Source organism: Nanorana parkeri, unplaced genomic scaffold (genome assembly GCF_000935625.1).
Source record: "Nanorana parkeri isolate BGI_ZX_2015 unplaced genomic scaffold, ASM93562v1 scaffold338, whole genome shotgun sequence".
Taxonomy (NCBI): domain Eukaryota; kingdom Metazoa; phylum Chordata; class Amphibia; order Anura; family Dicroglossidae; genus Nanorana; species Nanorana parkeri.
The window spans coordinates 777335-792509 of record NW_017306606.1 but is presented as its reverse complement, the minus strand read 5'-3'; the positions used below and the strand labels follow the sequence as shown (position 1 = coordinate 792509).

Here is a 15175-nt window from a genome sequence, read left to right as displayed (position 1 = left end):
AAGCTACAGAATAAGGACAGTTATTTGCAGCTGAATCCAATTAAACATGAAAATTACAGTCACATGGTTGATAAAAAATATTCTTATCATGTAAATTTTGAGTGTTTTACATTAAATTTGCTGTTAGTGCTTTATTTTTTGTCTCTGGGGTATATTTATAAAATATAATGCATATATGTATATTTGTACATTATTTCACCATTCATTGGGGAGCACGTTGGCTAAATAATTTTCTTTCAAATTTTAAACAGTTACAGAGAGACTGTCAGTAGTGTGGACGGGGTGGGTGTACTATATACTATATAAACAAACACTGTCATGTGTATTGGATGGGCAAAAATGATAGTTTCTAAGTTCCTTACTAGGAAAACAGTGAACTGGTTTTGAACAAAATATATGTATATATATTTGTGTAAAATAATGACCGACAGCTGAACGGTACAGATAGAGAAAGTGGAGATGTCTTTAGAAAATACATTTTACACCTCTTCATGCAAAGTTGTATTGAATGATACCCCCATGAACAAACCGATGACAGAGTCAAGTTTGTCCTTGAGTTTAGGTGTTTTGGTGCATGAGACTAAAGATAGAATGCTCAGATTTACACCGTGCAATCTGACACTAGACATGCTACTACTGTACTCTGTGCATGTCACGCGACTACCATTTTGCCCTACAAATTGGTATATCTTGTAGAAATAAACTGCAAGTCCATGCAGAAGACTCCCTTGGTGCTGAATACTAAAGCCATGAAAAACATCTTGAGTGGAATTTGCAGTTGCCCATAGTAACCAATCAGCATCTCTCTTCAGTTTGTTCAGTTGAGCTTTGAAAATGAAAGATAGAAGCTGATTGTGCAGCAATTGTTTCTGCGAGAACATACCGACTCATATCGCAAGCTGGACAATGTTTACAGCATGTTTTGACTTCAGGAATAAACAAACACAGACTCCTCCAACTCTAACATGTTTCACCAAACGGCAAGGAATTTGAGCGATGCTGCTTCGTGAGTTTTGTATAGAAGCTGATTGGTTACTATGAGCAACTGCTTAAGATTCTGCCTGCTCCAGTTTTGATAAATTATTTTCAATGTAACACCCACCGTTCACTGGTATAGCTTTTGTGCTAGTTCTTAAAAACCTAAATTATTAAGTTTTCCTTTTAAAATGTAATTGTTCATCATAAAATTAAAATGGATGATGATGATGTAATATTGGCCTAGTCACCTATACCTACTGTCACCCAGTGTTAGGGTTAAGTTGTCTCCACCTTTCTTGACAAATGTACTTGACAACCAACCTAAACCACTAAATACAAAATTGTAATTTCAGCTGATAAAACCAATTATAGTCTTAGCAAGAAAGAGGAGTTCATGATGGATGGGACTATGGATACAGACACTTACATGTATTTCTTGAGGTCACTTACCTGGAAGAAAGTTATATTTAAAGCATGGTATAAATAGCCGTAAATGTGCTAACTACTTTTTATACCCCAAATTCTGGCACACGGTGAATAAATTTCCTTCGTATGATACCCAGCATACACACTCCAGCTTGGAAAAGTGCTATAAATGCCATCAGCAAAAGAATTCATTTGGCTGTCCATCAGTTTTTGGAATGGCTTCAGAATCTACACTTGATCGTGCAGAGAGCAGTCTATTTGATTCATCTGGATTATGTCTAGTCAAGTATTCCCCTTCAGCTGTCTTTGCTTTATTGCTGGTGGAAAGACTCTCAAATGTCACATAGGAATCCTGAAGGTCTTTAGATTTTCGGACCAATACCTTTTTGCACCGTCGCTTCAAAGCTCCACAGCAGACCACCAGTGTTAGTGGGACAGCAATAACACAGGCCACACTAATTACCACAACATTTATCAGTTTCTGTGTGCCACCAGCACTAACAGCTTCATCAGTAGAAAAGATAACACATTGTTCCTTTTTGGGGATCAGCCCTTTCACACTAACACATGCAATGTATTTTGTCTGTGGTATCAGACCATCTATTGTAATTTTGGTTTTGCCGGGTTCCACGTTGATCCTCCGCATGTCCCTCTCTCCAAATATTGCATATAAAACACTAAATACTGTTACATTTTTAGCAAGGGGAGCTTTCCATGCAAGAGACACACTGTGGTCAGTATCACCAATAACTTTAACACCTCTTACCAATCGCTCAGTCTCTGGCTGCTTTGTGGGAGAGCTCAGTAAAATGTTGCTGGAGTCCTTGGTGTCTGGTCTTATGACTGAATTGGGATTCATATTCTGCACGTTACTGTCTTGAATTTGGGGACCACTAAATTTGAAATTCTGCACACCGTTGTTCCCTTCTGCAGATAAATATTTGCCTGCAAAAAGTGATAACATGAATTTTACAGTTATAACAGGAAACAATAGTTTTAAAAACCAAACATTATTCACAGGAAAGGGTATGCACTTCACAAGAAAATGTATAATCATTCAGTAGCATGAGATTAACTGAGCAAATACCATTTATGAAACAATAAAAATGCAACGCACAAGATGTAAATAGCAAAGTGCTAACAATGAATTTATGCCTAGATTGCATCTAGTTTCTATACATTTGGAACATATATAGAAACTCCTTGTTTCCAGGAGGTCAGCAATGGCAGGCATTATCATTATATTGCAATGCAATGACTGGGAATTATTTTCAAACATGGAGGGTTTTATACACCCCATTTCTGCGATTGACATTAAAATACTCATTTGGTATTAATATTCAGTATTTTAATTTAGAGTCCAATGCTCACCATTGCTAAACGGAGGCCCAATAGTCCCTTGGCTCTTTTAAAAACCAATACCATTCATTACTCAACTTGGCCTTTTTTCTTCATCTGGACTCTAAAGTCCTGACTCTAAAATGATTTGGAATATTGGGTTTTAGGTGAATAATAAGTATGGGATATTTTAAACAAGTCACAATGTACAAAGAATAACTCCCATCAGTTATCTGGAACTGGTAAGCACATATTATTCATCTGGCACCAAATATAAACTTATCTGGGACATTATATAACCATAACCCATTTTTTAGGACAGTCACTAGGTCCTGATACCTGGGGATACCCAGATATCTGGTAAGTGCCTCAGGTCATGGATCAACTACTTCACCACCTTGCTTTGTTCCAAAAGGCCACTCTCTCCTAATATTAAAAAGCTAGGTGACATCCTACTTTTATATTAAAGGTACAAAGCTCACTATTAGCTTTTAATTGTTGGAGGCAGTATATATTGGCTACATCACTAGAAAGGCCTGTACAGCTTTCTAAGTAGACAACTGGATGAGTAATAGGTAATGTAGACACAGCATAGGCAGCAGAAGGGAATGGGCAGGTTCCCACACTACAATCATGAGACCTTTGTCTGTTCACAATGGATCAGAATTCTGTTACGTGGAAAGCAATTAAAGCTGCTGCTGCAGATATGTGGCCACTTAAAATACAATTTAAAAAATAATAAACTTAACATAAAATGAATCCCATAGTGTCCCTCATTGTCTCTGTTGCCTATTACCTAATCCAATAACCAGCCAAAAAAAACAACAACACTTCGTATATTACCTAATACACGGTGTACTTCAGTTGCTCATCGCTTTTTTCAGTAAGCTGCTGTAAATTCCCCCTAAAACTGATTTCTTTATCGGTTATGCATGTAGGGAACCTAGCACACCTGAATTTCTGACCCACCAACAAAACCATATTACTAACGTGGGAAATTCAAACCTCCCCACCAAACACTTCTCTAAGGTACTAGGTCTTTCCATAGCGCCTCTAGGATCCATATCCCCATGATTCCACTGAGACCTAGTAGATTTTTTTTAACGCCTCCTAAACCACTGGGACCCATTATACTCCCATCTGTAATCCAATACTTCTTAAAACTAATACTTATTTAACACCCAGTGCCCCCAATTTACTCATCTGCAATACCCAGTATTTCTTATAATTCCTTCAAGATAATATCCCTTTAAAGGAGAACTATGGGGTCAGTGTTTTTCCCCATAGTTCTCCTTAGGGTAACGGGAGGACACAAACTAGCCTCCTCCCGTTACCCTAAGCTCAGTATACCGCGAGCTACAGCTCGCGGTATATTGAGACGCTGCAGCCGGAGCGGATCCCGACGTCGACGTCGAGATCTCCCGTGGCAGGATCGAGAGGTGAGCGAACCCGGTATGTGTTCACTCACCTCCCGATCTACTGAGCCGACCTGTGACAGTCTCATTGTCACAGGTCGGCTAGAACTATGAGGTGAGTGGAAATCACTCATCTCATAGTTCTCCTTTAAGTTACTTTCTCTCATTGTACCACCAGGAATGAATCCCTATTACTCAACTAGAACACATAAACCGTCTAAATCAAATACTCACCTTTACTTATCTGAGATCTAATATATGCCCCTCAATATTCCCCCAGTACTCATCTATGACACAACACCCTTCTGTTACTGCAGGGGGATCCTCTTTTTTTTATTTGAGGCTTAAAACCCTTTTTTTAGTAATTTGCAAATCAATACCCTAACCCTGGGATCCAATATCCCCCACTACTTATGTAGAAAGGAAGGAGTTCCCAAATTATTCTCAAAACCAATACTTTTTCAGTCACTTACTGTATCTGGAACCTAAATTCTCTCATGAACAACCAGGACCTTATAGCCATCCCGTACTACCCATATAAAAACCAACATAAAATATATTATCCCATTGTTCAGCTTAGAATTGTCCCCTTTGCTCCATTTATCAGGGACAAAACACTTATGTAGGGGGAGGCCTGTGAAAATTCAGTATATCTATCTGCACATGGGAGATTTTACCAAATCTGTAGTCGTGCACATGAGGGTTTACTTTGGCATCCTTCAAGGACACCAAAGAACTCCTGCCACACATGTATAATACTTTTTTGTTTTTAAAAACATGATTATGTCTTTGACTTGGGTGATGGCATACACCTACGTTCTAGCCAAGAAGCCAAACTTTAACATAACCATACATAATTCAACATACAAACGTATTGGTAATTACCGCTGTCATTAGGCTCATCAGTTGTGTTGGAGTCAGTGACAAAAACGGAAATAAACGCCTCAGTCATTCCCAGAATATTTTTAGCCTTGCAGATATATTCTCCGGAATCTTTGTAAGCAACATTGGGCAAATTTAACATGGACCAACTCATTCCATCACTAGATATTTCCTGGTGAACTGCAAAATCAATAAACACACAAAAGAACTTATAAAATGCAAAACAGTAAAGAGGATTTCCTTTTTTAAGAAAGCAATCTTCAATCTTTCCCATAGCTTCTGTTCTTCTTTTCTTTTTTTTTTTTTATCTTTGAGCCATATTTCTATTATTTGGAACCACTTTGCTGGTGAAATCTGGTATGATGGCATGACAAAATATACAATGATTTCTATAAACTCCACATGTAGTCCTTGACACTGCATCAGAAAGGTACATACAATAAACCATAAATTACTCTTTTTAATCTACCTGTGGATCCAAATATGAACCAGGGACATTTCATACCTCTTTTGTAACTCCTAGTTTCTACTTCCACTTTCTATTTTAACAAAAGGAAACTAGGATGATCATAGTTTATTCTGACAAAAAGAGCCTTCTCAGCTGTGTACGGGTACTTTATTTTCCACAAAAGCAAAATAATCCTAAAAAATGGTAATTGTGGAAAAAATATATGTACTGGATAACTATTGTTTACAGAATGTTAAGGATGTTGATTATCTTTCCTCTCTGAGCCATGAATATAGCATAGCAATGGAAATCCAATGTAAGCAAAAAGAGGGGGTGGGCCCAAGATGCCCTGCACTCACAGTATGTCCTCAGTCTTTTGGGTTGAATGCACTGGTACTCATTTAACATGAAATAATGAGGACATCTTGTAGAAGTACTGCAGGTTATAGGTTACAGCTCTGGACTGAAGATGAGTACTGCAGCCTTAGCTGCTTTTCTTCCTGGGAAGCCGTTAAGGGACATTTTTAAATTAAAAAAAAAAAAATAGAGTTGGGTTTTAAGTTGTGTTACAGTAAAGGGACAATACAGTTTTAAAATGTATTTAAAAACAAAACATTATAACTTTAGGGGTAATTAAAAAAAACTCATAGTGATCCTACCTGATCCGTTAATTTGATTGCCATCAGCTCTTCTCCAGCTCAGTTCAGGTATTGGAATTCCCATAGTACCACACCGTAGCAGAACAGTACTACCAAAGACTGTCTTGAGTTTTGCCACAGACGTGTGAATAACAGGGCTCTGACACTTTCGCAGTTCCACCTGACTAAATTGTACACCCGCAAGGCTGCGTGGTAAGTAACACTTCAGGCGCGGTTCTATAAATGCTACAGCTGGAGATGGGAAGTTGAGGAAATGAACCATTTCATACAGACTGCAGTCACACAACCAAGGATTATCTTGCAAACCTGAAACATTCGAGAAAATGTGTTAAAGAAATATAATTCTGCTTTCCAGTTTGTGCAATGACAACAGTACTTTTGCTTTAAACCTTTTGTGACCAGAGGGCATTGATGCTTAGGTTAAATTAAGCAGCAACAACATGTGTTGATAAACTTGACAACAACTATTACTAATGTGTATACCTAAAGCTTTTTTTAAAGGAAATCCTGTCTTTTTAACTAGAACAATGTTTAAATAAAAACCTGACTCTGTTTCTTGCTGACATATGCACAAACATGTATAATAAACTTTTTTTAATGTTTTAATCTATCATTATATTTGAATAATGTAATTGTATCTGACAATTATACTACTAAAGAGATTGCACTATAGATCCCTCTGCAGCATGAAGGTGGCAGGGTTCATCTGCAGGCTGAAGGCTAATATTGTCAAAGAAGTAATTTCGTGATCAGGAGCAACTCTGATTATCAGTGGGAACCTGACCTGTCAGGGACAGCCAGGATTACTGGCCATTAGCCACGCAAACTGTAGGTTAATGGCTCTCTAGGTGGGAAATCTTAATGTATCTTCAGAATGGGGCATGGAGGACATTAATTTACAGATTGCAAGTGGGAAGGAGTTAACATAAATGAACACATCAAGTAAAAGTGTATTTTGCCATTTTGTGAACATATAAAAAAAGTTTTACAACATTTGTACAGAAACATTCTACTACTTCTTTTGTTATGTATTCTGGATATAATTTTCTCTGGATGTTAACATAACACAGTACACACAAGCACACATAAGTATGCAAAATGTATACTTCATCGTAATCCTATTCTTTGTGTACGGATTTTACATACCATCCAGTCATCTTGCTTAGCTAAAAAGTACCTCATCTATACAACTCTCTTTTAGCTTATATAGCATTCATATAAGAAAGATGTGTCATTACTATGCCCATGTCAGCCACGCACAGAGGATGATGCCCCTGCCAATGCTCTCAACACAGTTTTTACCCTGTCTCGCAAAAGTGTCCCTCCAAATTAGGTAGACAACTATGCACGCTAACATCAGTTCACCCATATTAGACAATGCCTATATAATCACACCCACTTATATTAGACTGTTTTTCACAAAGGTATGCATATAACCTATAAACTATATAGGTTATATGCATATACCATTTAAACTATTTGCATTTACCATATAAACCCTTATATAAAATTAGTCTATGCGAACACCTCTATGATACAGAGGTAACTACACTGAGTGGCCAGATTATTATGACCACCTGACGTTTGTAGGCAAATTAGCTATAATTAGCTATAATTTCGCGCTGACGTTGCTAGAGGGCCCAGACCATTATAAATAGGGAAGCAGGTTGTTTACCACGACAGTAGAAGTGATTTTTTTTCTGAAGATATGGGTAAACAACGCGATTTAACAGCCTTTGAACGTGGGATGATTGTTGGCGCTCGGAGCCATGGAGCAAGTATCAGCAAAACAGCAGATTTCGGTAAATGTTCAAGAGCAACTGCTGTTAAAGTGTTTAAAGACTGGACTGTCGGCCGAAAATCTGGGTCTGAACGTGCGAATTGTGGCCGTCAGCGACTAGTCATTGTTAGGGCAGAACAGAGAGTGGCAAGACTGGTACAAGACAACAGAAGGGCAACAGTGCATTAAATTACTGCAGATCTTAATCAGGGATCCTCTCAAATGATCTCTGAACACACTGTTCGCCGTACACTGCATCGTATGGGATATGGAAGCCGAGGGCCTGTTCGAACACCTTTGCTGTCTGCAGTTAACAAGATAAAACGTCTCCAATTCGCTCCGGAACACAAGGATTGGACAGTCGAGCAAAAAGTCATGTGCTCCGATGAATCACGTTTCCAGTTGCATCATGCCGATGGCAGAGTGAGAACTTGGCGGAAACAGCATGAAAGCATGCACCCCACATGCAGGAGTACAACCCTTCAAGCTGGTGGGGCAGTGTTATGGTTTGGGGCATGTTTTCCTGGCATGATTTGGGCCCTTTAATTCATGTGGAACAACGTCTGAATAGCACAACATACCAAAGTATCGTTGCTGATCAAGTTCATCCTATCATGTTGATGGCGTATCCCAATGGAGATGGCTCCTTCCAACAAGACAATGCGCCATGCCACGGTGCTCGTATTGTGCAGGAGTGGTTTCAAGAACAGGAGGGAGACTTTACCTTGCTTAGGTGGCCTCCACGATCACCAGATCTCAATCCAATTGAGCATTTGTGGGACGAAGTTGAAAGAGCCATCAGGCAGCTGGTTCCACAACCATCAAATCTCACAGAACTGGACAGTGCTATTCATCAGGCATGGTGTCAGATTTCTTGCATCACCTTTCAACATCTCATGGAGTCAATGCCAAGAAGAATCGCCGCTGTATTGAAGGCAAAAGGTGGCCTAACGAAGTACTGATGGGGTGGTCATAATAATCTGGCCACTCAGTGTATATTTCATATAGAGAGTATCTATAAATGGCACCTTTTCAGACTGGGCTAATGTAATAAGCGGTGTGACCCAGGGTTCTGCGGTGGAACCCATATTGTTTAACCTGTTTATTAATGATATCGGGGAGGGTGTGAATAGCCACATTTCAGTGTTTGCAGACTATACAAAAATAGGGAGGGTATTAGAAACGGACCTAGACAGTTTATCATTACAGGAGGACCTGGATAAAATAGGGGAGTGGGCGAATAAATGGCAGATGAGGTTTAATGTCGATAAATGCACTTTGGAAATAAAAATAAGCAAATGGGTTATGCAATTATGGGTATGCCACTAGGGAAGTCAGAAATAGAAAAAGACTTGGGGGTCATTGTAGACCACAAACTAAAGGGTAGTTTGCAGTGCCAGGCTGCTGTAAACAAAGCAAGTAGGGTCTTGTCCTGTATTAAGAAGGGGATGTACTACAGAGACAAGTCTATAATTTTGCCACTTTATAGAGCATTGGTTCGGCCTCATCTGGAGTACGCAGTCCAGTTTTGGTCACCGGTATTAAGAAGGGATGTCCTTGAGCTGGAGAGGGTCCAGCGGAGGGCAACTAAACTAATTAGGGGAATGGAGGACCAGAGCTATGAGACAAGGCTACTAAATTTAAACATGTTCACGTTGGAAGTAAGGAGATTAAGGGGGGATATGATTTTCATGTACAAGATGTTCAATGGCGACAGAAACATTGGCAACAAACTCTTTAAGATTAACTCCGTTACAAAAACTAGAGGCCACCACCTAAAATTGGTGGAAAACAAATTCCAGGACAAGGGGCGAAGGGGGTTCTTCACAGTACGAGCGGTTATGGTCTGGAACTCACTGCCATCGGCAGTGATTTCAGCCAGGAGTGTGGAATTGTTCAAAAAACTCTTGGATGATTTCCTGAGGGACCGTAATATACAGGGGTACCAGTATCCCTAAGAATGAGACCTATATATGAGACCTAGTGCGGACCTATATGGGTTGGACTTGATGGACTTATGTCTTTATTCAACCCCAAACACTATGTAACTTTGTAACTATGTAACTATATAAAAATGCCCAGGGGGGCCAGAGAAAGTATATAATAAATCCCAGTTGTTTTAAATAATGATTGTGCCCCATTCCAGTTCTGCCTGACATCTGTCACCTGGGATGCGGGGAGCGACACAGCCATCAATTAAAATCAGACAGAGATTCTCATCCTTTCCACCTCCACACATTTTGTTTAAAGTTGCCCGTGTCCCCTGTTGTTGAAATGTCCCCTCCCTTCCTGCTCTGTCTACTACCCATAAGCAAGACAGGAAGTGAGGGGAAATCTTCCCAACAGAAACAATGACAGCAATAAAAATGTAAAAGAAAATGTAAACCCTTCCACACTCGATCCAAAAAAAAAGTTGGCCGGGGTTAGGTTTTATCATTATGTAAATATAAAATAGTACATTATTTATAGCAGGGTAATGACATCTTCAGTTTAATGGGATCGTGTGGGATTTCTTTTTAATTTGGGTTAATTGCAGCTATTAGAATAAGCCAGTATGGATCAGCACAATTCTGTGCAGAGCATAAAACAACAATACAGCCTGCCTCTCGGCATTTTAAATAGCCAGAAACTCAGTAGGTGACACATTACATTTTAATAACCAGATTTTCAAGCACATAAAATAATAGTATATAGCTAGATAATTGTAATGTAGTAAATCAATGCTGAGTTTAGATATGCAAGGCACACCAATAGATCAAGTTTTAATGGACTACCACACAATCAGGGTAAGTCTATTCAAATCTGTTATCTTAGTTTTAAGTCAGTGCTGCAGACTGAATCATTTACCAATTTCTCATGACTCACCAACATGTGGCAATGTCTCTGCATAGAGTATCAGGTCTAGCTGCTGAATCCATAATAAACACTCCTGTTGCTGGACTGTGATCTTTGTTCATTTTTATTGCACCAAGTATGTGGGGCTTGTATACTCATAGCCAGCTTTGACTGCCTCCTCCTATCTGTCCCTCTAATGAGTACTGGAGGAAAGGATAAGGGAGAGGGAGAAATCCCCGTGAGGAGTGGTGACTGACAGTGAGAAACTCAGGAGGGACATTTACTATGTCCTCCTGTGACCCAAAACTCAGCATATAGTGGGCTATTGCCTGCTATATAGTGACAGCGTCCGTGAAAGTTCCCAACAGTATTGTTGGGATCCACCCCTCCACCTGAATGACAGATGGCTCTGCCTCTCTAGAGGCAGAGGCAGAGGCAGCTGTGACCGCCCCCTCCCATCTGTCCCTCTAATGAGCGCTGGAGGAATGGATAGGGGAATGGGGAAATCCCTGCGAGAAGTGGTGACTGACAGTGAGAAGATCGAGAGGGAGAAGATCGGGAACTCAGTGATCAGCGGTATGTTATTGCTCAGTTCTCGATCTATAGAGCTGACATGTGACAGCTTCAGTGTCACACGTTGGCTCTAATTATGGGGATGAGTGCATTTCACTCTTCCCATAATTCTCCTTTAATGACATTGCAGCTGCACACCTGGCTTCAACCAACAGAGTTTGAATTTCATGCTGAGAGCGTTTCATCAGAGAACCTGATCAAAGGTGTCTGAATCCAGGACTTGTTCAGCTGCCTCTGTAAACATGGGATCTGTTTACCTGCTATCCACTCTGCATTTATTTCTGACATTTCCTACATCACCCTTGCATTTCTTTAGTTATGACTTGAAATGTTATCAGTTCCTGCTTTCTGTCAGTTCAAACCTTCTGCTTGTTCCCCAATGTGACATGTAGGAGCATGCAAAGTTTCAACCTGTTCTAATCTTCTCCCTGCTAAACAATTTGGTACCTAATTCTAGTGCATTTTGAATAGTTAGCTGTCATTAACTAGGAAATCTTCAAGGGTCACATTCTGCTGGCTGTCTACACCAAATCAGTCACACTTATATGAGCCCTAAAAAAGATGAGGCACCCCTGTCACCTACACCGTGGTGAGAGCCTTCTGCCATATGCTGGTGACACAGAGGACACATATTTGACAATTGAGAACTTCTTTATAAAAACGGATTATGTTATACAGAATCTTTCTTAAACCCATTCTGTTTCTCTATTCTAAAACTGTATGTACTATATATTTTGTACGTTCATGCTTAAAAGTAATCTGATTTGGGTGCATGTTTAACAGGACAAGAACCTTGCATGTAAATAATTGCATTAAAGCAGCATTAGTAATGCGTTAAATTCCCCCACTGCACTAATTAGCATTCCAAAATTCTGGTTATGGCCTCACTGAATCCTGAGAACAACACATGTATTTACAGAAGAATATTGAGAAGTAAAGCAAGATTCAAGCTTCTCATAATTCTTCTCAAACTATTCTAATATTTGCATAACATACAACTTATCAGACACTTCTTGAAAGATCCATAAAAAAAACATAAGAATTAAGGTGGACTTTAGTTCAAATGCTAACAGTGTGAATTGAATACATAAAGAATACATAAAGATTACCAGATGGGCACAAATACCTTTACAAGTGAAAATCATGTGCCAGGGTCCATTTAGTGCTGTCACATGTCACAAGGCCTAGGCACTTATTTAGGTTATCTCTGCTGAAGGCATACATCAGAGTTCAGACTAGCTGATCTTCTCCTCTAGTTAAAAATCACATGAACCGAATAGCTAAGCCTTTAGACATGTGGCCAGGACTGAAGGGAGTATAAACCATCATTTTCTCCAGAAGAAGTTTGCATTTCAGCACTTCTACTGATTCATCCATTCAGCAAGAGGTTTAAAATATCTTTATAAGAACAGTTACTCATAGGTCCCTTTATATTAATATAGTGACAGTACTTACCAAGGATTAATGTAGAGTGATCACTAGAAAAATATGATGCAGAGTGGAGATTTAGCCAGGATGCAATGAGTTCCTGAGGGAGTGTAACTAATTTATTACTTGACAGATCCAGGTAAGTAATGTTCTTTATGAAACGTGCAGCATCTTTAGGTATTGATGACAGTTCATTGTTGTGCAAGTCTAGCAGTCTTAATCGGGGTGTGCTGGCTAGGGCTTCCCATGGAAAAGATGTGAGGTCATTGCCATCCAATCTAAGTTCTTGCAACTTGCGCAGGCCTCGCAATGTCACCACACTCAGGCTTAAAATTGAATTATAGGGCATCCAGAGAAACTCAAGGTTGGAGAGTAGATGGAAAGCATCTCCTTGCACACGCCTGATAGCTGTCTTTTCAATACGAAGTTTAAACGTGTCTGTTGGAATATTCACTGGTGTTAGAGTCATCTCCGGATCATTACAAAGCACTGCCCTGTTTTGATTTAGAAAAAAAACATACAAAATAATATGTCACTAATAGATTAGAATTACGTTCAGTTAAATTATGTATTTCTATTTCACAATAGGTTAGTCAAGATTCACCAATGACTGAGCTGGAAAGGCAAATAGAATTACTAAACGGTCATTAAATTCCATAGTAACTTTCAATGTTTTTATATCTGCAGCTTTCATTAAAATAATACCTGATGGTCCTGCCATGAAGGTGCAAGCACTTACTATTATATGTTAACTTCACTCGGTCCCTGTCTCCAAAATGTGTCCCTGTGTTGTCACATGGGCTTCCAATGGAGATTACAAGTGGCCGTGCTGACACACATTGCACTAGCATGCTTCACTGTTGTCACCATCAGGAAGCCGATCTAGAGCAATGCCATGCAGCTATCACTGGAGTGCATGCACATAGATAGACGATGGTTGCAAGGCTGCAGGAGATCGGCAGTTTTAAGGATAAGGAGCAGTAAAAATTAGTTTGATTGGCAATTATTTCTGATATGCATTGCCTTAGCAAACTAAATATTATTCAGTTAGGGTTTACATGTAATTTATATTTTTATGCAGGCATTGCTGCAGTGCATCAATACACTCCAGTTCATATTGTCCTTAACCCAGTAATCTTTAAACACACATGCTGGCAACGCTTAAAAGGAAGTAAAAGAGGGAAATGAAATGGCCACAATATACAAAAAGATGCAATTTACCCCAAATTGAAGGGATACCCTGACTTCCCAATGCTAAAAAGGCACTTCTTGCTGTCTCATACACAGAAAGCCAGATTTTAAAAAATGACAGTACTGAGAAGTTTCTCAAAACCTTAAAACAGAATCAAACCTTCATTAAAAGTCTGATCAATGTGATTGGTAAGGAAAGTGGAAGTTACTCAGCACTAGCATTGGAGTACCCTCCTTCCTGCCCTCCTACTGACCCTATGAGTAACTGCATGTGTTTATTCTGCAGTGAATTACAAAGAACTTGCATTAAAGGGAATCTATCATAGATTGGGCCAATTTTAGCAAAGTGGTTAAACTGGTGTATTTTATATGTTTTTTTCACTTTGTTTTTAAAAATTATTACTTGATACAGCACTCAGGGTTTTCTCAAGACAGAGCACGGGAGCAGTTATCTTAGTTCATGCATGCTAGAGCATTGTGAAACCTGAGACAGAGAGACAGAGAAGGGAATAAGCTACCCCTCTGATGCTGGGCACACACCTTACAACCATCGCAAGACTTTTGTCTTGCGATGGTTGTAAGGTAATTAAAAAAACATACGATCTGCCTATCTTGGACAGGCAGATCGTACTTGCGATGATCGCAAGCCCGCCCCCTAAGGGGCGGCCTTCCGATGACCGCAATGCTAAACGGGCACTTTTATCTTGCGAACATGCCACAAGCCAGCCAAAAATCGTACGATGTTTGGCTGGTTTTCGAACATGTTCCTAAGATAAAAGTTGTGCGACCTTACAGTAGCAGAGGTCGCACGCCTTCCACAAACCTTGCGATAATCATACGATCGCGTGATTTCCCGCGATTATCGTACGATTATCGCAAGGTGTGTGGGCACCTTGAGACATTCACTTGTGTGTATATATTTAAGCCAGAGTTACTGAGTTCTGTAAACAAGCTTCTTATGGATATAAAGAAAAGCATTTGAAAAGGAGCCTCCCTCCAACTCCCCATGCAGGAAGTAGTTTTTCTTGCCATGGAGTCATAACGCCCTTTTGGAATAAGTATCCTTTCCTTGCTGTGTCTGTCCCTTGTTTCCCACCCGTGTCTCCCTGTCCTTGGAATCTTATCCCCACCTCACTGTCAGACTACCCCTCTCCATGCCCAGTCCTCCTCCGCTATTATAATGTTCCTCTCCATGCCTTGTTCTGCCCCCCCCCCCGCCCAC

General features: G+C 39.8%; 1 protein-coding gene across 1 annotated transcript in view; it reads right to left on the bottom strand.

Moving 5' to 3' along the window:
- Positions 1-1561: 1561 nt before the first annotated feature.
- LRIT1 (leucine rich repeat, Ig-like and transmembrane domains 1) overlaps positions 1562-15175 on the bottom strand; it is a 22349-nt gene continuing 8735 nt past the window's right edge. The window contains exons 2-5 of the mRNA XM_018558419.1: positions 12790-13256; positions 6147-6452; positions 5043-5219; positions 1562-2349 (exon numbers count right to left, since the gene is read on the bottom strand). Of these exons, the coding sequence (XP_018413921.1) occupies positions 1580-2349; positions 5043-5219; positions 6147-6452; positions 12790-13256 (1720 nt within the window). The 3' untranslated portion in view covers positions 1562-1579. The remainder of the gene's footprint in view (positions 2350-5042; positions 5220-6146; positions 6453-12789; positions 13257-15175) is intronic.